General features: G+C 40.1%; 2 protein-coding genes across 6 annotated transcripts in view; both read right to left on the minus strand.

Moving 5' to 3' along the window:
* Positions 1 to 4,142, minus strand: part of stambpl1 (STAM binding protein-like 1) — a 58,090-nt gene extending 53,948 nt beyond the window's left edge. For 2 of the 5 annotated variants that reach the window (XM_008438095.3, XM_008438091.3), the window contains exons 1-2: positions 3,853 to 4,141; positions 1,575 to 1,672 (exon numbers count right to left, since the gene is read on the minus strand). In XM_008438095.3, the coding sequence (XP_008436317.1) occupies positions 1,575 to 1,649 (75 nt within the window). In that variant the 5' untranslated portion in view covers positions 1,650 to 1,672; positions 3,853 to 4,141. Of the gene's footprint in view, positions 1 to 1,574; positions 1,673 to 3,852 lie in introns of all 5 variants that reach the window. The other 3 variants (XM_008438094.3, XM_008438092.3, XM_017310856.2) reach the window with 3 other exon arrangements.
* Positions 4,143 to 14,715: 10,573 nt separating this feature from the next.
* Positions 14,716 to 22,777, minus strand: LOC145549135 (uncharacterized). The gene is made up of 12 exons (XM_081600788.1): positions 20,701 to 22,777; positions 20,132 to 20,281; positions 19,940 to 20,026; positions 19,697 to 19,822; positions 19,360 to 19,538; positions 18,822 to 19,275; positions 18,393 to 18,720; positions 17,305 to 18,106; positions 16,972 to 17,181; positions 16,422 to 16,849; positions 16,225 to 16,329; positions 14,716 to 16,121 (listed from the first exon to the last, which is right to left on the minus strand). Exons 8-12 carry the CDS (start codon positions 17,981 to 17,983, stop codon positions 15,105 to 15,107), a joined length of 2,439 nt encoding a protein of 812 aa, XP_081456914.1. The 5' UTR covers positions 17,984 to 18,106; positions 18,393 to 18,720; positions 18,822 to 19,275; positions 19,360 to 19,538; positions 19,697 to 19,822; positions 19,940 to 20,026; positions 20,132 to 20,281; positions 20,701 to 22,777; the 3' UTR covers positions 14,716 to 15,104.
* Between the last annotated feature and the right edge of the window lie 1,331 nt (positions 22,778 to 24,108).

Genomic DNA, 24,108 nt, shown 5'->3' on the forward strand with positions numbered 1-24,108 from the left:
CACAAAATGTCTCTAAAATCTCTGACAAACACTAGTGAATACAAAGAGAACACAATAAGATATATCTTGAAACGAGTTTGTCAGTGAACATGCATACAAAATAACCTTTTTTATTTCAAATTAGTATAGATATGTTTGATGCATAAGTGTGTAAGTATGCGAATGTCCAGTTTGAATCATACTGCAGTACGTATACTGCAGATGTAGCTTTATTCATGATAACAGGATTTCTGCTGTTTGGAGCTTGTGTATTCCTGGATTATTGACAAATTTGTGACGGACTTGGCCGAACTGGCGAACACTCAGACTGTTGGTGTGGACAGAGACGAGGACTCTAAAACTCACTAATGAGTTGGAATCGATCTTGGAGAAGTTGCTAGTTTCAGTTCAGTGAAACGACCAAACTAATTTGGATGATTGGGAACTGAGATGTATCAGAGAGACTTTAGGGAAGATTGAAATTTATAATCTTCCCGACCTAAGACATTGTGTTTATGAATTGGCTTTCCCCATGTGGCCTTGGAAGGGCTGCATATTTCTAATCTCCTTGAAGATATGTAAACACAACGCTCTTCCCTCCTCACCCCTCCTGTATCCATGGAGTTGCGAAGCTGAATGCTCCCAAGGACATCATGCCTTGATAACAACACCTCTATCGGACTCTGCCAGGAGGCTTAGTAACGTGGCTTCGTGGCCCTTTGACGTCACCGCCTTCACTCGTGTCTTTGTTTTGCCCATTGTTTTGTCTGAATGTTGCATTTGCCCTAATGTGACCATTCCTCTTTTTTGTTTTAGAAACGGTACAGTACTCACTATTTAACCCAGAAAAGGATTATTTTAGTTTATTAGTAATATCAAAAATTGTGGAGTACGCACTATTTAGATCAACATTATCCATCCATCCATCCATTTCCTTTTCACCCTTGTCCCTTCAATCAATATTCAATATTATACAATATCAATATTATACAGCCCAGAAATTGAATCAGAATTAGAATTAGAATAACTACGAACTTGGAATCCAGAAATACTTAACAATAACAGTCACTGCTTAGTTTATATTACTTTTAACCCAGAAAAGGAATTAGATCAGTCACTCTTTAGCTTATTTTATCAGAAACTGTAGAGTTTCACTATTTAGAAATGGAATCAGATACTTAGCAACCCTGAACAGGAGCACCTAGTTTACATACTTTAGAACAACATTAGATTCGTTTTCTTTCCTCTTTTTTTCTTTCCTTGGTTTTTTTTTTTTTGTATTTCCTTTTAACTCATGTAAAGCACTTTGAATTGCCTTGTTGCTGAAAATGTGCTATATAAATAAAATTACCTTACCTTACCTTCAGAAGATTTGGGGAAAAACTTTGAAAGTTGTTTTCTCTAACTTTTGAAACCCAGACTTCCAACATTCAAATGGCCATATCTTCTTCATTTCCTTATTTTTATTTACATGTCATTGGAAATCTTAGAATCTGCACTTTTAGAATATGTAAATAACTCAAAACACCACTGAGTAGACTTGTTCCTACTTTTGCTGTGGCCAGTCATGAATATCACACACAAAAGTAACTCACCAGAGCATTTAGACTTAAAGCCTGATCCATGCCAAGTTGGTGTGTCAGCGGTTGACCCGTAGTTGGTTTGCTCATCAGTCACTGCCCATGATGCTTCACTGCAGGAGAGCCAGAAGCAACTTATCAACAAAGAGGTCTGGATGGAAAGTCATTTTACAACCCAGAATCAGCCATGTCATCTCACATCCGAGTAAAGCTAGCCCTTCAGCATTTTTCAAATCTGACAAAAAGTCAGCGTGTTATTTTTCAGCTAACATTTAAAAATAAATGTATAATTTTATGTGTAAAGGTGTTCAAAGGTAAACTTGGACAATGCCAGCCACCCTCTGTACACTGTCATCAGAAGACAGGAAATCAGATTCAGTGGAAGACTGCTTCTTCCAACGTGCAGGACCAACAGTCTGAGGAACTCCTTTGTCCCTCGTGCACTTAAACTATTTAAACCCTCAATGGGGTGGGGAGGAGGATAAACAGGAGTGCAACAGAAACAGATGGACTATAGGATTGGGCTGTTAATGTAAACGTAAGTATTTAATGTATATCATTAACATTACCTCATGCAGCTGTCCGCGGGGATTACCCCGTCCCTTCAGGAATTCTCTGTTTTGCTTTTAGCAATCGTTGTCAGAGCACTTCGAACCCTACACTTAATCCTATGTTGGGCCCTTTAAAACACTGACACATAGTCAGAACACCGGCCCAAGACTCCATGGGGGCACTAAACAGAATTTGGTTTTGGGGTCCTGCGGGGACCCCAAACCCTCAGTGTCCGTCAACAGTCAGATGATTAGATCATTCACACACTTGCTAAAATTATTTAATCTCTGACAGTGATGTAACATTATACTCTATATGCACGTATAATATAGGACACATTTATCATCAACGCTGATTTCCTTAACTGTCTGGGATTGATGATTGGCAGATACTTACATGTGAAGCCAATCTTATCCACTGATCTTATCTGCCTCAGCAAAAGTTTAAAAATTAGCCACTGTTCTCTTCTGCTCTCCAGTGAGAAGTTTGACTGATAGACAAGACCACCAGGTCAGGTCTGCATGTTTGCAGTTAACAATACTGGCCCCACTGTTGCAAGCTCAGCAACTTTTTTGCTATATTAGCAACATTTCAGACAAAAAAAATTGGTATTGGCCAAAATCAAAATCAGCAGGTAAGACTTTTTAAAGATCGGCAATTGGCAATTGACCAGAAAACTACAACCAGTGCAGCCCGGTTAAGTTTCACATAACTTAGAAGTTAATATAAAAAATGTTATTTTACATACATAAATGATTATGCTCAGCAGCAAACAACATATCTCCAACTACAGCTTAGAGTAGCTCATTGATGTATTAATGCAGGAGCCATGTAGCCTGATGTAAAAATATTTTGCTAGCCAATGTCAAACATTGAGAAGTTTTAATTATTATTATCAAATGTTATCAAACACGCTATTTTGAAGTTTCTATTAGCAGCTCCATCAATTTTTCTGATAAATATTACACTACCAAGGCACATTAAAACATACCTTTGCTTTGGCTTTTCTTTCTCCCTAAAGGATTCAGTCATTTTTGCGACACCACGAAAGATAACTTATCTTCCACAAGCGCTTTGGAGGTTTGGACGCGCTCATATCACCATGCAGTGCTGTACCTACCATGCCCACCAGGGGCCCCCAAGAGCAATTTATTTTTATTCATCCATCCATCCATTGTCTTACATCCTTGTCCCTTAGTGGGGTCGGGAGGGTTGCTGGTGCCCATCTCCAGCTAACGTTCAATTTATTTATTTTTTTTCCCTTTTTGTCCATATAAGAAAGATTTCTACATACATTATCAAATATATAATATAGTAAAATAAATCACAACTTTATAATGAAGTTGTTTTTGTTATTATAATCACATAGAAATCATTACTTAAAAAAGAAAAACAAAATCAGTTCCACTTAGGGGGAGCATAGGCGGCTGCTTAGTTTCCTTTGCCTTGGGCAGTGACACGTGTTAAAACTGGCCTCAACTATTAATTATCGCGTTAAGAACCGAATGTTTTTTGAAAAAAAGGGTCCAATGTTTTATTTTTCTGGTTTCTTTATCTCGGACCACAACAAAAATATTGAGACATCTGTTGGAGGAATCACATGGAGACCGGTGATTCAATCAGTCAATCAATCAACAGGTGGCGGCCAACTGTGATGTTTGAAGGGAGCAGATTTTTGCACTGTCTGGTTTAAAGGATTCATAAAAGCAGTATAATCGGCAGCTCGTAGATAGATACCAACCAACTGAGATTCACCCGGTTCAGCTCTAGCGGACTCCAGCACAGATTTACCGGGTGCTGCTCGCTCATCTGTCCGAACACTGTCTGCGTCCCAACAGCTGGTTTAGCGAAGAGGGGTGTGACGACAGCCGGTGTCGAAGGCGAGACAGTTTCAGAGAAGGATCAGGTTCGGCAGCAAAATGAAGCAGGTGGAAAATGGCTGAAAGCTCTGGATGCTGCTGCTGGAGGCAACAAAGATCGTCTTTAAGCTATAACGAGCCACTACCTCCTTTTTTGTCACACGCCCACACAAACCATGAGTTCTGTGAACATGCGCTGTAAATTAATACAGATAGGATAGGTTGTAAGATAACTCACTCTTTTTTACATGCCGAGGAACAAACGGGGGACTTTAGTTTGGTCGTCTACGGAAGCGTATTGCTATCACAGAGGGAAAAAAATTAAAGCACCATCACCCCAGATAGCACAGAATGACTGAAACATTGAATCAATGTCAGCCAGAATCATTGAATCAACATTGAAAGTGGTCAGTGACTTGAATGTTGAATCAACGTTAGGGTTTCAACCATAACTACCATTATATCAATGTTGATTCAACCATCATCTGTATGTCAGTTTATATGCATATTTGTATTGATATTGCATTGAATCAGTTAGGAATCAACATTGATTCAACCATCATCTGAATGTGGTTCTGCACACATATTTCTGTTGATTTTACATTGAATCAGTTACGAGTCAATGTTGATTCAACCATCATTTGTATGTCAATTTACATGCATATTTGTTGGTTTTACATTGAATCAATGTTGATTCAACACTCATTTGACTGTGGATTCACATGCATATTTGTGTTGATTCTACATTGAATCAGTTAGGAATCAACATTGATTCAACCATCATCTGAATGTGGATCTACATGCAGATTTGTGTTGATTTCATATTGAATGAAAGCTAAGGATTTATGTACATTTTTAGGTCTGCATCGTAACATACCACTAAAAGTTTCTTCACTGGTGTTGAACACTATATTATTGGCAGATCATGGGTAAACTGTGTACAAAAGGTTAAAAATAACAGGTTTGATTATGATTTATGATGGTTGGCAAGAAACTTTTAGTAGCATTACCGCCACTTACTGGTATGGAGTGTGGTTCATGATGGTTTAAATATACAAATATTCTATCTAAATGTGGCAGGAGCAGTGTGTTAAAAATTGGAAACTTAAATTTAAAAGCACTTTTTAATAAAGATAAAATTGGTTACAATGACTCCACTAAAAAGTTACCTTTAAGGCACACAGACCCACTACAGATGAGGCTCGAGAATTTTATTTATTCCACAATTGTTTAATCAAAATTGCTAATCTAAAATCACACATTAAAAGTCAGTTCTAGCACCACGCAGAAATGGGAGTGAAATTCAGGGTGGTGTCCTAAAAAGAAAACAAACAAACAAAACGGCAAAAACTAAAGAAAATCGTGCACCAAACCAGAAGTAATGCCACCACCCGGAAAGTCCACCACCAACATCACGAGCTGGCCGTTCCTGTCAAAATAAAAGGAAAATATATTCAAATTACAGACAATAAAGTACAACTCAGTCAACAACTCAAGCAGTAATAGTCCAAATTAAAGGTCCGTCCTGGGAGGAACCGATCCGCTGTAGCAGACGCCACTCAGAGCGGCACTAGTCCGAGCTGGTCACCAATCAGCCCAAATCAGCCACACTGGACGAGGGATAGGAGCCGCTTTACACCGACCAGGACGGCGGGCATGAAGCCAGCAAACAGGACGACAGGTAGGCAGCCGACAGATTATCCAGATGACAGGCGGACAACCAGAACAGCAGGCAAACAGCAGCGGCTATCAAAAATAAATGTATGAAATGGAATCTAAAAGCATGAAAACTCCAGCACTTCACTTACCACTGAGCTCTTTATGCAGTGCCTCTAACAGGAGGGAGAAAACGTGGAGCTTGTACAGGATATACAACAAAAGCTGAGCTAAAGCTAAGCTAACAAATGTCAGGTGTGGGAAGATTCTTACCAGAGGGACGATTGATCAGCGATCAGAGTGTCGTTAAGCGCATTGTTTGAGCGCGCGCATTAATTTGCAGCTAGCGTGCAGCACCAACAAACACCGAGCTCTGAACCGGAAGGAAAACAACGTGATGTCAACCAGGTGAGGGAGGCCCTTTATATACAGGCAGCCAGCGAGCGGCACAACCAGGCCAGCTGGTTCTGGGACGGAGCAATAATCGTGATCGGCAGAAGTGCATTGCACAGGCGGATCAGTTTCAGTGCTGTCTGGCTCTGGTCTGCTCACTCGTTCCCATACACTCGCTCTTTCAGGCTGAACACAGAAGTTGTTCCATTGAAATAACTCAGGGACAGCTCCTTTATTTACCTTTCTTCTCCCTCCGGCAGTTTTAGGTTGAAGAAGCTGATCCGGAGTGAAGTGAAGGCTGCAAACTTTGCTATGTGTTGTTAGCTTGAATTTGTCGCGACGAATATTTACTAGCCATCGTCTTCTTAAGTCAGGATCGCATGGAAATCCATGAAAACTTAAACGGCCGTTATATTTGGAAGACGCTGTGCACCGGGGAACACAACAGTGTTCATGGTATTGCTTAGATTGTTTTTGAAATACGATTTTGTCTTTCCTTGCGGTCATGGTCACTCAAAGCGGAAGGAAATGAGCCGCACTACGCGCATGCGGGTGTGACGTCAGCGCCTTAGGTGCAAAGAGCCCATTAGATTCAGGCACTTGTGTGGTGCGTTCATAGCCTACAGGGCAAACTGCCACATAAACATACACTCACACATTCACACTTAAAACATACATACTTGTGCACAACTTTTTATATTATGCCTTCATTCACAAACACACTTACTATAATTAAATTCTATGAAATAATTTAGTTTTCTTAAGAAATCGAATAATTATTGGAATATGTTTACTCCCTAAATTCTTCCTCAATATATCTAATAAATTAACTTTCTCCATAATACTTTCACCCTCCCTTCATATATCTTCTCTCTATTTCATATTTGTGGCATTCTAATATAACATGCTCTATGGTTTCATATTTATCACAATAATCACATTCGCCAGTTTTATGTTTTTGAATTTTAAAAAGTGTATAATCAAGTCCTGAATGTCCAAATCTTAACCTTATCACTCTTTCCTCCTTTCTGTTTCTTCTTTCTCCTACATTCTTCTGAATTTTATAAAACCATCTTCCCGTCTTATCTTCATCCCACCTTTTTTGCCAAACTTTCATCAGTTTCTCTTTAACAATACTCTTTCCTTCAGATTTACTTATTTTAACTGTGAAACTAATAGGATACTGAACTGCCCTCTTTGCCATTTTATCTGCCCTCTCATTTCCTTCTACTCCAATATGTGCTGGAACCCACACAAACATAACTATTAAACCATGTTTTGTATTCTGAATAGTGTATGAAATATTTCTAATAAAATGTCCATCCTACTATCTGTTTGATTATTTTTTAAACTTAATAATGCAGAGCTTGAATCTGAACATATTATCGTTTTTAATGGTTTTATGTCTTCTACCCATTGTATAGCTAATAATATTGCCAACATTTCTCCTGTGTTTACTGATAATCCATCTGTAATTCATTTTCCTATTTTTATATTGAATTCTGGTTCTACAAACGCTATTCCTATTTTCCCAGTTATTTTTGATGCATCAGTATAAATTTTAACATATTGATAATAATCATTTAAATATAATTGTACTGAATAACCATGTATGATGTATGATTTATCTTGTTTCTTTTCCATTATTGACATATCTACTGTTGCTTCTGGTAGAATCCAGGGTGGTATAATTGATATTGGTGTTTGACTAATTTCTAAATTATTCATTTTAAATTTTTTTTTATTTTATTTTCAATTGTCCATCCCAAACTCCTCATTTCTTTCTTTTCTTTTTCCCAACATGGATTTAAAATTTCCAGAGTTGGATGATCAACGTTATTTTCTTGCAAATTTAACCAATAATTAGTTTCTAATTTTGTTCTTCTTAAATCTAACGGCATTTCTCCCATTTCTATTTCTAAAGCTGCTGTTGGTTTTAAATGCTCCAGTTCATAATCTTAGTGCCTGATGAAGGATAATGTCTAATTTAGCCAGATGTGTTTTAGCTGCTGAACCGTAAACTAAACAACCAAAGTCTATGTTGGATCTTATCATGCTTGTGTAAATCTGTTTTAGTGATTTCCTATCTGCTCCCCAGTCACTGCCAGCCAAACATCTCAGAATGTTCAAAATTTTCTTACATTTATCAACAATTTTTTGAATATGTATATGTGCCATTTTAATTTTTCATCAAACCATAATCCTAAAAATTTTATACACTTTACTTGCTCTAACTCTTGATTATATAATTTAAATTTTATTTCCTTGTTTATTTTATTTGCTTTGGATCATGACCGAAAGAACGAGATCACGGGTACAAGCGGCCGAAATGGGTTTCCTCCGCAGGGTGGCTGGGCTCTCCCTTAGAGAGAGAAGCTCGGTCATCTGGGAGGGACTCAGAGTAGAGCCGCTGCTCCTCCACGTCGAGAGGAGCCAGTTTAGACTCGGGCATCTGGTAAGGATGCCTCCTGGACGCCTCCCTGGTGAGGAGTTCCGGGCACGTCCCACCGGGAGGAGGCCTCGGGGAAAACCCAGGACACGCTGGAGGGACTATGTCTCTCGGCTGGCCTGGGAACGCCTTGGGATTCCCCCAGAGGAGCTGGAAGAAGTGGCTGGGGAGAGGGAAATCTGGGCCTCCCTTCTGAAGCTGCTGCCCCCGCAACCCGACCCCGAATAAGAGGAAGAAAATGGATGGATGGATGGATGGATGGATGGATGGATGGATGGATGGATGGATGGATGGATGGATGGATGGATGGATGGATGGATGGATGGATGGATGGATGGATGGATGGATGGATGGATGTTTATTTTCTTCTGAGTAAATATCATTACTTTTGTTTTATCAACTGAGAACTTAAATCCCCATTGCAACACCCATTTCTCTATTTCAATAATAACCTCTTGTAAATTTATAATAATAAAATCAAAGTTTTTCCCTTTTTTCCAAACAGCTCCATCATCTGCAAAAAGTGAACAACTGTTGTTGCGCAACACCTCCTTCCCCTTCTCTCTCACTCTACTTCCTCTTCTCAGAGGGGGGAGATGTGCAGCCAGCTCTCCATCTAACGGGTAATTTGAGTTTTCTAAATCTGATGGGATTTTACCCTGTTCAGAACTGAGTAAACTCTGTTTAAGCTGGCATCGAGAAAGACTAGCCTGGTTTCTAACGACCTCCTTCCAGATGTCCCACCTTCTTCACCCTGTGAATTAGCCAGATTGAGCAGCCTGCAACCAACTAGTTTCACAGAGGTCACCTGTTAACGGTCGCTCTTTCTCTTTTTTACAACTTGCACTTGTTACTGAACCAGGTTGGTTTTAGTGACTCGGGCGAGTCCCAAGGGTGTTGTTTTAGTTTTGGCTAAAAGCAACCTATAAAACATTTCTACTTTTTCCTCCCAGAATCAAACTTCATAGCTATTTCACAACCATCAAAGAACTTTAAGGCGACTCATTAATTGAATGTCCACAACATCTTTTAGATTTTCTTAATGCTAATTATTTTATTAGTAAGGCAATTTTGCAAGGGTCAGTACAGCTTCATTCAGTAGCAGAAATAATCAAATAAGTAAAATCAATAATCTAGCCTATCTTTCCCTAATGCTGACACTGAGAACTAAAAAAGGGAAACTTTGAGAGAGACGGACAGAGTTTGGCATTTTGAACCCCAGAACTGGCCTGATGATGAAGAAGGTGTTGCAGCAGCAGGAGGTTCCCAGTACAGGAAGAGTACTGACTTAGAGCAGCAGGTCTCGGGCATCAGGGTGACTTCCTCATGCGCGTAGCGGTCCTCAGCTTCTTGTCTGGCAGCTCTGTAGCTCCCTTCTCCTCGTCTCACGATCTTCCTGGTCCCACGGAAGGAACACACCAGTTCTTCCTCTTTGCCTTTGTTCTTTGCCTTTGTCTTTATCTTCATCTTTGCCTTGGTCTTTGTCTTTGGGGTCTGAACCCAGCTGATGTGAGAAGTGCGATTTGAAGCCACATGTTGCGGGGCTAACGGGTTGGTCCCCATGTGCAGAACAGTCTTCAGCTCTGTGGCCCCGGCTCTTCTTCAGCTGCAGAGTTCTTTGTCCATCTTGATCTTGGCTCCAAGCTGCCTGAAGGATCCAACCAAAGATTTCTCTGTTGCACCCACCTTATAAAGGGTTTATCCACCTTTTGGTGCGTTTGCATTGGCTAGCTTTGTTGCTGTGCCTGTCTCATTGGCTGACTGCTTGGACAGATGATCTCATATCCATCACCTTGGAGACCTTATGACCGGATCTCTGTTCTAATGTCCCCAAGTTGCTCAACAGTTCCTCCTACCTCTGTTTCCTGCCCAACCTTTTCTTAGGCAAGTTGAAGTTTAGCAATAAGGCTTTGTCTTCTCCGTTCTCCTATCAGTTCCCCTTTTCCCCTGACCTTTCACCTACCATCTACCTTCAACACAACATCAGTGACCTTTAATTACAGTTACAACATTTTACACCATTTCAAGTTCAATGTCAAAATCACATTTATAACCTTTTAGTTTCTCTGATTTAACATTCATTTATAATGTTATAATCATAACCTATTAGTTACTCTTATTATAATCATAATGTGAGTTATTACAGATACTTCTGAAAAGAAACCAAGAATATCCATTATTCTAATTATCTGATATCATGTTACAGTTTCTTGTTTTACCTTTAAGTACTTCCACAAGTGTAAGAGTAAGTGTAAATATTCTTATAATCAAACCAACATCAACCACTGGTTAAACCAATATTAATTATTGGCATAATTATAAGTCATTATTTTAAGTATTTTACTGTGGGTTTTATCCAATCTCTCAAAATGTTTAGATTTTATTCTTTAAAAACCTTTAATGCTTTAAAATAAGGAATGGTCTGAACTATTTTTAGCCTAATGCGAGACAGAAACTTCCTCTTTATTAAGGAAACCAGCTTTTCCTGTTTCATGACTCTCTTTCTGCCTGACTTTGATTTTTTATGATTAAATAGAAAAAAGTAGAATTAAAGCAAAGTTTGCAGGACACAATAACAACACACACAACCAGATTCATTTTATTACCGTCTGACTCTACTGTTGGGTCTTGATGTCACCTATGTCATTAATTTTAAGGTAATTTTATTTATTATTACTATTAAACTAAACTCTCCAGCATGAGGAAGTGGGATGAGCTCGACTTTTCTCGACACAACCCATGTCTTTTCCAATTTCTTTAAATACGTCATTTTATCATAATTGAAAATAGTAATGGGCTTATAATACTCCCTTGTGGAGTTCCATTTTCTACTATATATTTTCCTGAGATAACTTCTATTCTAACTTGTATGTTCATGTTTGTTAAAAAGTCTTTAATCCATTTAAATATTCTCTCTTTAATACCCAACTTGTATAATTTAATTAATAATTCATCCACCCACATCATGTCATATGCTTTTTCTATATCAAAAAATACAGCCACTACATTTTCTTTATTTACTTGATCTCTTCTAACTTCATGCTCTAAACATAACGTTGGATTGTTTGTACTCCTCCCTTTTCGAAAACCATTTTGATATTTTGACATATATCCTTTACTATTTAAATAATATACTAGTCTATTATTAATAATTTTTTCCATTATTTTACATAAATTTGATGTAAAAGTTATTGGTCTGTACTTTTCTGGGTTTGAATTATCTTTCCCTGGTTTGGCTATTGGTATTATAATTGATTCCTTCCAATTTAATGGTTTTCCCTCCTCCCAAATTTTATTATACAATTGTACTAATACATCTTTAGATTTTTCACTCAGTTGCCTTATCATTCTATACCAGATTTGATCTTTACCTGGTGCCGTGTTTTTTGTCGTCTTAAGTGCATTATTTAATTCCGTTTTTGTAAACTCAACATTCAACAAATTTGTTTCTTCATCGCTCTGTAAAAATGTATGTTCTCTTCCTTTTCTTCCCTTTTCACTAATATTATTGGAACTATGAATTTTACTAAACGTTCTTGCCAATATTTCAGCTTTGTCTTCATCTCTTATAATATTTGTATCATCTATTTTTAGTATAGGATATTCAAACTCTCTTTTTATACCATTCATTCTTTTGATTACTTTCCAAATTTTCTCAATTTTTGTTTCTTCCCCTATCGTATTACAAAAATGTCTCCAGTATTCTCTGTAAGAGCCATAAAGCAGGAAAGATAGAATGTGGAAAAGTACATTTTATAGTTGCAGTTTATATTTTATATAATTCTTAATTCATCTTGTTATGTAGTTTTAGTTCTAAGAAAATTATTGATATGAAAAATGCTTGACGCTCCCTTGTAGTGACGTAATGGAGAACGTGCAGTGCCATATTAGACAGAGCTGTACGAGAGCATATAGTTTTCTTACCGTGCGTGCAAATGACTTGTAACCTCTTTATTTTTAAGTAAAGACATCTAAACCTAAAGGACTCGTCATGTCGTGCGAGTGAAGAAGTTATTGTGTCTGCAGCTCTGAGTGGTTTCTTTTAAAAAACCGAAGAAAGAGTGCCACTTCATTCTCTTTTTGCATTTTTTATAGTTCTCCTTACTATTGCTTGTTTTCTTTTATAGTCAATTAAATTCTTATAAATTGGATTATGTTTGAGTACCTTAAATGCTTTATTTCTTAATTTTATTGCTTCTTTGCACTCATTTGTCCACCATGGCACCATTTTCTTATTCTTACTCCCTGATTTCTTCATGGAAAGATCTGCTGCTTCTGTTATCTTACAAATGATTAAATTTGCAACATTTATATCCATATTTATATCTACTTTTTCCAAGTTAAATTGACTCAAATATCTAAATTTAATCCAGTCTGCTTTATTAAAATTGAACTTTTTCCCAAGCTTTATATTCTTATTATTTAGATTTAGTCCTACTCTTACTGTTATGGGGTAATGATCACTGCCTATTGTAGATTTTTTTATCAATGAACCATTCACAAATACCAGCTAAAACATTCGAAACAATTGTTGAATCAATAACTGATTCCATCCCCATTCTTATATTGATTCTTGTTCCCCTTCCATCATTAATACATACTAGATTTTTCATTTCCATTTATTCTTCTATAACTTGTCCGTTTTTATCATTACATTTACCCTTCAATGTACTATTTGCATTAAAATCTCCACACCAAATTACTTTCCCTAGATATTCAGTTAATTCCTCCATTATATCAATTGTTAATGTTTTACATCGATTATAAAAATGTATTATTTTTAATTTACCTTCTTGTTCCCATATCTCAATCACTACATATTCTAGCTCTTTCCCTTTTCCTAATACCTGATTGTATTCCTGTGGAATGTTTTATAAATATTCCACATCCTCCTCCACTTCCCTCTGGTCGATCTCTTCTTACACTATATCCTTTGCTCGCAAAATCTAATGTTTTTAACCATGTTTCCTGTACACAAATAATTTCCGGTTGTTCTTCAAGCTTATTGATGTAACCTTTAAGTTCCTGTCCGTTAGCGATTAGACTTCTTGCGTTCCATTGTAATATTAACATGAACCATATTCACCTGATGGTCCTGGTCTCCCATCATCCTCCAACTTTTTATTTATGTTTTCCCATGATCCTTCTTTAAAGCCCAAACACTTTTTGGGCTCCTCTCACTATTATTTTAATCTTCTCAGTTTTGTGTTTGGCTTGGTCAGTGCAGTTGATGACATAGGCTATGAATATTATTAGTTTTTCTACTGGTATTGTGACATTATACCAGTTGCTGTTGGCTTCTTGGCAAAAGATGTTAATTCAATGTTGAATTATTATCACAAAATTTGCATGTATGGTTGAGGTCGACAACTGACGGTGGATCAACTATAAAACAACCATCCATCTTTAGCCAATTAACTAACGTTGAAACTGTGTCATTGAATCAATGTTGTTTTATGGATGACATCAAATAAATGAAATGCCAACATCGAATCCATTGTGTTTCAGCACTGGTCCTCCAAGCCCTGCAAGTTTTGGGCATTTCCCTAATTCATCACACATGATTTTAATTGATGTCTGATTAACGGGATTTTGCTGAACTGAAAACACGCAGGTCAGTTTGCCTTGGGGAAAAGATTTGGGGAAGAACTCGTGATCTAAATGTTGAATCAATGTAAGCTGTTTTTCACGCCCCCTCCCCCCCCCCACTACCCACCCCTCACCTGGCCCCATCTACCCCTCAATCTCCACCCCCTTTCCACTCTCCTCCTCGGCCTCCGGGTGAAACAATTTTAATTAGAGGGGTGCCAATCGGTCACCGATCATAATCGGCCGATTTTCGTGAAAAGGTGCATGATCGGTGATCGGCGATCAATCCCAGATAGCACACAATGTTAAATCAACGTTGAAAAATAGTTAGAATTGTTGATGAAGAAAGGGGAAGAGTGAGGCCAATCCCAGAGTCGCGAGTTCGATCCTACCAGTCGCCATACAATGTTTGAGTGAAAAGATTTCCCACAATCAATGTTTAAGTGTTATGAAGTAACGGCTCTTTTTTTGTATCTTGAAAACATTTTAAATGCTTTTTTGTACAGATAGTGTAGTACAGTAAACTAAAACACAACACTTTTTAAACCTTTATTGATGAATTCCTTAATTAATTTTGCTTTTTTATTCTGATATATTCAAATTAATGTGTTAAATTATACTATATACTTGATACAGTATATTTTAATGTCCTTAATTATACCCAGTGCTTATTTTCATTTTTCACAGCAAAACATTGATAAAAACAAAAATATTCTTGCAAGTGTCTTTCCTAAAGTACTTTTTGAGTGAAGTGAATATCTTTTTTCTAGTGTATGCTTAAAATTATTACCAATAATTCAGAATTTGAATCAGCTAACATTTACTCACAGTGAAAGACCATAGACCTTATCGGTTTCAAAGAACCAAATATTTATTCATCAACAATTGAATGAACAATTGACAGTGAATGAAACATTTTTAGTTAGTCCAAAAACATTGTAGCATAATGACAATATCAATCGAAAACAAAATAAATAACACTGTGAACTAAATAAAAACTATATACAATGAAACAGTTTGTGAAGTTATTTACATTAAAGAAAACATTTATTTTTTCTTTTTAATTTGTTCCAGCCACTGCTCTTTAGTGAGACTTTCATTAGAGGGACAGTAAATTTGCCCTCTATATTGGCTGTGTCCTGTTTCAGCTATTCTAAACTGCCCGCATTTTTTGCATGTATTGTGCAAAACTTTGCGTGTCAGTTTTCGAGGTTCTCTACCAGGTTCAGCAGGGGCTGCTCTGGGAGCCAGAACAGGGGCCAGAGCAGAGCCCAGAGCAGGGGCCACAGCATAAGCATGTGGAGGAGGGGTGGAGAGGCTCCACAAACTCTGTTGCTGTTGGGTAGTGAGGATAACAGATCCCTGTGGTACCACTGGAGTAATTGCCACTACCTGAGGCCTTTTGGGTGGGGCAGGGAGAAGCTGCCGCTGTCCTGATGGATTTGTCCCATCAGTGAATTGTAGCTTTCTTTTTAATTTTGACTGCCCCACAGTGTTGGATGGTAGCCTGTATGTATGCAGTGGCCCTGAATGTGGTACGCCGTAATGCGGACGTATATTTGCAGACAGAAGTGGGTCAGCAGCTACAGAAAACCGGCTGGGAAGGTTTAGCCCTTGAAGTACCACAGCGGTTTCTTGCCTTTTGACCCTTCTGTTATGCCACTGAACCAGGGTGGTGGAGCTCACATCCACTAGCTGCAAGTTTGTCTGCCCCATCACAGCTCCATTTGCCAGAACGAGCTGCCTGATCTTCCTATAGTCTTGAAGGATTAAATCCCACCTGGAGACTGTGCCTGCCCCTCTTTTCTTTGGACTACGATGGATATTGCACAGCCGGACAAAGATGGTCTCCACCAGGCGGCAGCAGTCTGGCCATTGGGCAGATGGGGCTGGAGTGGTTAAAGCATGCCTCTTCACACTTTCAACCCCAGGAGTAAATTCCTGCCTCTTCTTGGGGGACCTAAACCTCCCAGTGTTCAATCTCTCTTGATGCCTTGCAGCAAATACCACCCTCTGTTTATCAAACTCCAGCAGGTTCTGCCACAGAGCAACAATGCAGCTCACCTAAACAGGAAAATAAAACAATTATACATGAGGACACAGCAATATGCAAGTGAGGTGAAAGGCGTGTGCATGTCTGCAGCAAGCAACAACGTATGTTACTGACCTCCTGGTTGGTCAGCACCAGTGAGGTTTTGCTCCTTAGCTCCACCAGATACTCAGCCAAGCTGTCATCTTTGTCCAGGCCTGGTACACCGACCTCATCTAAACCCTGAGAAAACATAAACAACATAAAAAATGTTGAAATTATTTGAAGTTTTATTTTATTTTTCTTCAATTCTACAGCTTAGAATGAATGCCCACCTCTGACATAGGCACAGCAATGCCAGGCTGGGTGGAGGGAGCTGGCTGGGTGGAGGCAGCTGGCTGGGTGGAGGGAGCTGGCTGGATGGAGGGAGCTGGCTGGGTGGAGGGAGCTGGCTGGGTGGAGGGAGCTGGCTGGGTGGAGGGAGCTGGCTGGGTGGAGGGAGCTGGCTGGATGGAGGGAGCTGGCTGGGTGGAGGGAGCTGGCTGGGTGGAGGATTCGAGCTGTGATGTAGCAGAGAAAATGGTCTCATCGTCTAGCTCTGATACTAGAAAGTCCAAAGCTTCCTCATCCACAAAGCCTTCATCTTCCTCCGCTACATTAGCCTCCACATCTTCCAGCAGAACATCTGTCTCTTCTGAGTCAGGCTCGGCTTTCAGTGGCTTTCCTGTTTGACTTAGAAGGTAGTCAACGCCCAGTAGCTCACCTATGGAAAATCGCAAACACATTGATAGTAAAACAGTCCAAAACATGTTACATATTAGTGATTTTTTTATACTGTAGTTTATCTAAAACTGTTTTTCCTTCACATATTTCATTTTGTAATACCTGTGTACTTTGAAGGAGGCATAAATTGTGGGACGTACTCTCGTCCCAGCACCTTCAAGCTGTTCTGATTTATGGACTGAGTCATGTCTCCAGCATATGTCAGAAGAGACGATGGTTTGTTGGTCACTGCTGCAGAACCCCGATCCTGATTCCATCTATTCAGGCCTTCCAGGAGGTAGAGCTGGAAATTCAGCAAGTTTGCACTAGTTCCTGGAAAAAAAGCAAAAAAACAAAACAAAACATCATATTAATGTGTTTGAAACAATACTGGTTGATCCAGTTTTGCAAAAAATATACAGTAAAGGGTTATAGTCATGTTAGAAAGCGACATACCTGGAAAAAACCTGTTTAAATGACAGTGAAATGACTCCAGGGATGTAGAGCCTCGTGAACAGCGGTAACGTGTCAACTTGATTCCGCTCTTGTTGACACTGCCCACCTCAGTGTACAACTGAATCCCTGGAACATCCTGAATGCATTTCACAGGCCGTTTTTGGACAGCCCAGATGTGTTTCATTCTGACTTCATCCAGCAAGGGAACTCCCATCAAATCTCTCCCTTTTGGACCATTCAGCTCCTCCAGCAGTTGTTCAATAAAGACAGTAGTGATGTCGTCTCCCCGTGTCCTCCTACGGCAGAAAGTACTCAACTCCTTCTTTGTTATCTGCATGTCCACCATGGTGTTGGTTATACCTGGCCTCTGTTCCTGCTGGAGCTGCCTTTCTTTGGCTCGTCGAAGAAGGTCAAGGTCCCCTGCATCCCACTCAAAAATGCAGGAGGACAGTGCCCGCATGAAAGCAGGATACAGAGGGTGGGCATCCGTGGTACAACCAACAGCCAGCCTCCGCATAAAGTGCCAAATGTCCAGACGAATGTAAATATCTGGCCATTCTCCAAATCTGGCCTGCAGCTTGCTGAGGCCCTCACTAACACAGCAGCCACAGTCCACATATAGCACCTTTGGAGGTGCAGCCCCAGCCTGGCGATACCGCTCCATCAGTCCTGCAGCCATTTTGTCCAGTCCTGGACCCTCCTGGACAGTCAGGACACTATTCAATATTTGGCCCAGCTCATTGCTGACTGACGACACCCACAGAGCTGTTCCTTTGCTGTGGCCAGCCAGCTTTTTGGTGATCTACAATAGAAAATGTGGAATTAAATCTTGCTGTTTCTCGTGTCTATAGAAACCACTGTCTGCTGTGGATGTCATAACATTTTCAATGTAGAACAACAAACTTTTTCACAACACGTTAAATTGTTTAAACTGAAATAGAAAACAAAAAAGTTATCCCAAATTTTTTTTTTAATTATTAGTGTTTTAAATTTAATAGTGTACAACTTTTTTTTTTCAAGTAGGATATAATAATAATACTAATAATAATAATAATACTGATAATTATCATCATTACCTGGTTACTAACCTTTTTAGTGGAGTCCAGCTTCAGAACTGTCCCCAAGGTGGAGGTGATGCTGGCCTTTATGTGGTCTATGCGTGACAGAATATCTCTGCCATACACAGACAACAAACAGCGATCAGTGGGGATGTCAGCTGGTTCTGGGGGCTCCTGGCACACCACCGGGAAAAGGCTGGGTCTATTTACAAAGTTAGCGCACTCCTCCAGGTAGTGCCCCAACCTGTTCAGCTACTCCTCCCCGTGGTTTTCTTTCAGCTGCTTCAGCAGCCGCGCTGAACTGTTGCCCTGCGTCCTGTCTCTCATCAGCCTGATCACTCGTATGTCACAAGCATACCTGGAAGGCAGATTAACAAAGTATTTATTCCGCAGTAACATTTACATGCAATTTAATATCTTCATTCCTCCAGTTAGCATTTTACTAAATGTTTTACTCACTTTTGGGTGAGGATGAGCCGAAATAGTTTCTGGTGTGGCAAGTCCAGTTGGTCTCGGATGCTCTGGGATGTTGATAGATATGTGAGATTACACCCGCTGCACCTGAGTGTCTCCGTCACCAGGAGGTAATACCTATCAACATCCAGGACCTTCCGAGCCCTCTTGTGGATGCCAGCACCTGTAAGATGATTTCCACAAGCTTGGCAGGCATCCATACCAGGTGCCGATGTGAAAAAAACCTCTCAGGTGTCGGCACCTGATGGTAAATGAGGGCCGGTGCAGGAGGCTCGTACCACAGCTTTAAATCTGGGCGCAGTTTGCCAGATTTAAAGAGGGTATTTGAGATCCATCTTTGATCCTGCACAGGGATGGTTTTCCTCATTTCACTCGGCAACCAGAAAGAAGCTGCATCACCACCTGCAGCTGGTTTTAACAGAGACGTTGAAGGCTCTTCCTAAAACCAACAGAACATAAATATGTTTGAAAACAGATATCTTAGAACTGCATTACTTTAATGAATATACACTGCTGTACTCACAGCTGCAACTGTCTCGCTGGAGTGTGTCTGGGAGGATGGAGCAACACTAGGGCTCCTCTAGAGGGTGGAGGGGGACTTGGGCTCCTCACAGAGGATGGAAAGGGACTAGGTGTCTTCCGGGCCACCAAGTTGGGCTTCACTGAATCCGAAAGAGAACCCCCAAAATGGGACTTAGTGAACTGAAATGAGAAATGTACAATCATGTGAAGTAAATACTTTATAAATCACTCCATCAAAAATAAGCACAAGAAAATGTTTTGTTCAAAAACTATGATAGTTTGTTGCCATGACAGAATCAATAATATAAAGTATTGCGCAAACAAACAAGAACATTTACCCTTGACAAAGACGGAGGGGACCTCAGGAAACAGCGAGTGGCTGTTGCTGTATCACCAGACGTAGATTGTGAAGCCACAGACTGTGGGGTCAAGGAAGGAGGTGCAGAAGGAGGCTGCAGTGCAGGCTACCAAAACAAAAATATTGTAAAAGTCACCATTCACCAGAATTGCAAGAGACAAGACATAGCTTCAAATTTGACTAAAAAGTGATTGTTATTAGATATTATTTTAAACCAGCTTACTTTATCAGTGTGAAAGCCACAGTCACAAGTGACAGACGCTCCAAAAAGGGTGGTCTGTCCCCGAACTTGCATGGGGCATTTTTCTATCTGAAACAGTGTAACATAATCTTATTAATGACAGCTACTCAAGTCTGTCCCTTTTTATAAACATATCTACACACACAAGTGAATGAAACAGTGACTTCACTTTACCTTCTAATAGATATCATGCCATTTCTTCTGCCTTGGGGCTGGTCTATTCCCTGCATTGGAAGGCCAAACCCCAGTGCTGGCAAATGCCTTAAGCCTTGCCATCCACTCCCCATCCCCCATACCTTTGTGGCTCTTTGGCTTGGTGCTCATCTGAAGATAACATTGGGAATTAGCAGAATCAAATTCCATAAACTAATGATGCACTTTGTGCTTAACTAACAATGGGTATGACATAAAAGCATTTAAAAGTAAAATCAAAGCCATAGTTTTCTGTGCTCATAGTGAGGTAAAAAAAAAAAAAAACTATCAACCTCGATCGATCGATCGATCGATCGATCGAGGTCGGGCTATATATAGGTTGATATCTATGTATACATTTACATTTTAACTTAAAGTGTTACTACTATATTATAAAATAAACTGTGTCCTTACTCTTTCACTCAGAACATGACATCAATATGTCGCCCTTTTATTGAAAGCACAATATATTATTTTAGCTGATGTAAAATTATAAATACGAAATCTGTTTGAACGACAACAGACAATAAACAATATTAATAGGTACTCACAGTAATATCGTTAAGGTCGACAGATCGATGATGTGATGACGAATCCTTCTCTTTCCTTCTTCAACGAAGCTAGGCTACTGACATCTGACTTTTAGAATCTTCCAACGGTTGTCACTTTTAAAAATAAAATCCGATTTTTTTTTTGCTTGTGGTGGGGGGGCGAGAGGGCGTCTGGGGGATCACGGTGATTGGGCATGTTCCATTGTGAACTCGAACATTGATAGGTTCGCATGTCGCCACGGTGATTGGTCGATTTCCATTGTGAGCTCGGACATTGATAGGCTCGGTCCATTATGAGGCGGTACGCCATTGGCTAAACCGTTCAATGTGAGAATGGAAGCTGGTCAAGGCCATTGGAGGATAAACATAGACTTACGTGAGCGAAGTAGCGCCAAAGCGGCTTATTAGCAAATCTGTCTCTGGTTAGCTTGAGTCATTGTGTCAGACAAGGGATACAAATGTGGTATCGAACTTAATTATTTCAAGTAAAGTCAAAGTGAAAAGTTCCTTTAGGTTAAAATTTGATTGATTGATTGATTGATTGATTGGCATTGATTGAAATGCCAACATCAAATCCAGTGTGTTTCAGCACTGGTCCTCCAAGCCCTGCAAGTTTTAGGCATTTCCCCAATTCGGTATACATGATTTTAATTGATGTCTGATTAACAGGGTTTTGCTGAAATGAAAACACGCAGGTCAGTTTGCCTTGAGGACAAGGTTTGGGGAAGAACTCGTGATCTAAATGTTCAATCAATGTAAGCTGTTTTTCACACCCCTCTAGACACACCCTTTTCCACCCACCCCTCACCTGGGCCCATCTACCCCTCAATCTCCTCCCCCTTGGGCTCCGGGTGAAACAATTTTAATTTTAGGTGAGGGTTTTAAATTTTCACATTTTATTTTGTTAAAGATTTTTTGGCTCTAGTGGCCTTTATTTGATAGTTAATTGACAAGAAAGGGGGAAGACATGCAGCAAAGGTTGCCAAGGCCGGGAATCAAACCTGCTGGGGTGGGCAACTCCAGGCCTCCTGCAACTTTTAGATGTGTCTCTACTTCAACACACCTGAGTCAAATAATAAGGTCGTTAGCAGGACTCTGGAGGACCTGCCTGAACAGAGGAAGTGATTCAGCTATTGGATCCAGGTGTGTTGTACCAGGGAGACATCTAAGAGTCGCAGGACACCGGCCCTCGAGGACCAGGATCGCCCACCCCTAAGGCCTCCATGTGTGCAATATGTGCAGTTTGTTGCACCCCTCATCACCTTCTCATCTCCCCCTACTCCCTCCCAAAACTCCCCACACCCACTTGCTCCTCCCAGCTTTCCCCTCTTTACCTCCTTTCATCCCTTCTTCCCTTCTTCCCTCCCCCCATCCTTGAGCTCTGGGTCAGAACATTTTATTACTAAGGGGGTTAATCATGTTTCAAATAACGCACTACATGTTGAGAACATTGGGTTGTGATTCCTTTATGTACATTTTCTTACTTGTCTGTAAATATTATTACTGACTGCACATAATGTGTTGACACAAAAACATCTACAAGTCTCTACTAGAAGTTGTACAGTCCGACTCCCCCTTTGTACACTAGTGGTTTGTCCCAACCAAACAGTCATCAAGAAGTGCAGAAGGTTGTTAATCATCCACAGATTAAATCCAGCCCCGGTCAGCTGCCTGAGTTGTGCTCCTCTGCGGGTGGCACTCCGGAATGCATGAGAGGGAGCAGCGCTGATAGGCTGTTAACCCGATTGGAGTAGGGTAGGAGTGAGCAACCACTCTGAGAGACGGGGAGACGAGAGTCGTTTGGTGATAAATGCAATTTAAATCGGAACATGACAACGTTGGATTTAGAAAGAAGTGACTGTAATAGTATGGATTGTAGTGACGAGGAAGGAAGGAGTGGGCAGAATGAAGATAAAGAGTGGGAATTGGTGGGAAAGGGTGGAAAGAAGCAGTGAGCAGCTGAAAGAGGAAAAAAGGAAATGAGGAGAGCACTGAACACACCGATAATGACGGAATTGAGGAAGGAACAGAAGCACCAAAAAGACAAAACCTGAACATTATAATAAGATTTGATGAAAGAGTCAAGAAGATTGATCCAATTAAGCTAACAAAAGCACTAAAAACACATGTTGGGGAAATTAAACATGCTAAAATACTGAGACGGAAATCTTTTAATAATAATAATAATACATTTTATTTCAAAGGCGCCTTTCTGGCACTCAAGGACACCGTACAATAGTAAAAAAAAACTGTGACAGAAACAAATAAAATGTAACAAGTAAAAGTAGATAAAAATAAATAAAACAAAACAATGTATCTATATAAAGACTATGTAAAATCAGGCAAACCAATTGTGTCATGTGGAAAAGGCAGATCTAAAAAGGTGTGTTTTGAGTTCGGTTTTAAAATTTGATAATGACTTTATGTTTCTAAGGTATGGTGGTAATGAGTTCCATAGTTGGGGAGCAGAGCGACTGAAAGCTCTGCTCCCCATGGTGGTGAGACGGGCAGAGGGGACAGTGAAATGGATTGAGGAGGATGATCTGAGGGAGCGAGAGGGAATGGCAATATGAATAAGATTTGAAAGATATGGTGGGGAGAGATTGTAAAGGGCCTTGAAAGTGTACAGAAGAATTTTGTAATCTATGCGGAACTTGGTGGGCAGCCAATGGAGTCTTTGCAGGACAGGAGTGATGTGGTGCATGGATGGGGTTTTGGTAATAATACGGGCAGCTGAATTCTGGACCAGTTGGAGCTTATGAAGAGATTTCTGGGTGAGACCAAACAGAAGGGAGTTGCAGTAGTCCAGGCGTGATGTCACAAGACAGTGAACAAGGATGGCAGTGGAATGAGGAGTAAGGGAGGGGCGGAGGCGGTTGATGTTGCGTAGGTGAAAATAAGCCAAGCGGGTAATGTTATTAATATGAGACTAGAAAGACAGGGTGCTGTCAAGGATGACACCCAGACTCTTTACCTGAGGGGAGGGAGAAACGGGACAGTTATCAATTACAAGACTGAAGCTTTTGATTTTGGCCAGAGTAGATTTGGTACCAATGAGAAGAACCTCTGTTTTATCACTGTTAAGCTGAAGCAGATTTGAGGAGAACCAGGATTTTATTTCAGTCAAGCAGTCAGTAAGCGAAGACGGTGGGAGGTTGGAGGCGGGCTTACTGGAAACATAGAGCTGGGTGTCATCCGCATAACAGTGGAAATCAATGCCATACTTGCGAAAAATATTGCCAAGGGGAAGGAGATAAATAATGAAGAGAAGGGGCCCTAAGACAGATCCCTGTGGAACTCCTGATGTGACAGAGGAAGGCTGGGAAGAGAAGGTTTTGATCCGAATGAACTGAGTGCGGCCAGAGAGATATGATTTAAACCAGTTTAGAGGAGTCTGAGTGATACCAA

Source organism: Poecilia reticulata, chromosome 19 (assembly GCF_904066995.2).
Source record: "Poecilia reticulata chromosome 19, P_reticulata-male-v2, whole genome shotgun sequence".
Classification (NCBI taxonomy): domain Eukaryota; kingdom Metazoa; phylum Chordata; class Actinopteri; order Cyprinodontiformes; family Poeciliidae; genus Poecilia; species Poecilia reticulata.

Bases quoted from the DNA above. Each gene is read 5' to 3' on its own strand.
- LOC145549135 (XM_081600788.1), bottom strand. From the start codon at position 17,983: ATGGCTGCAGGACTGATGGAGCGGTATCGCCAGGCTGGGGCTGCACCT. The intron at 17,182-17,304 runs GTATGTCGCTTT...CTTTTTTTCCAG, and splicing joins TTTAAACAGGTTTTTTCCAG to GAACTAGTGCAAACTTGCTG. The intron at 16,330-16,421 runs GTGGGCATTCAT...ATGTTTTCTCAG, and splicing joins TTGCTGTGCCTATGTCAGAG to GGTTTAGATGAGGTCGGTGT.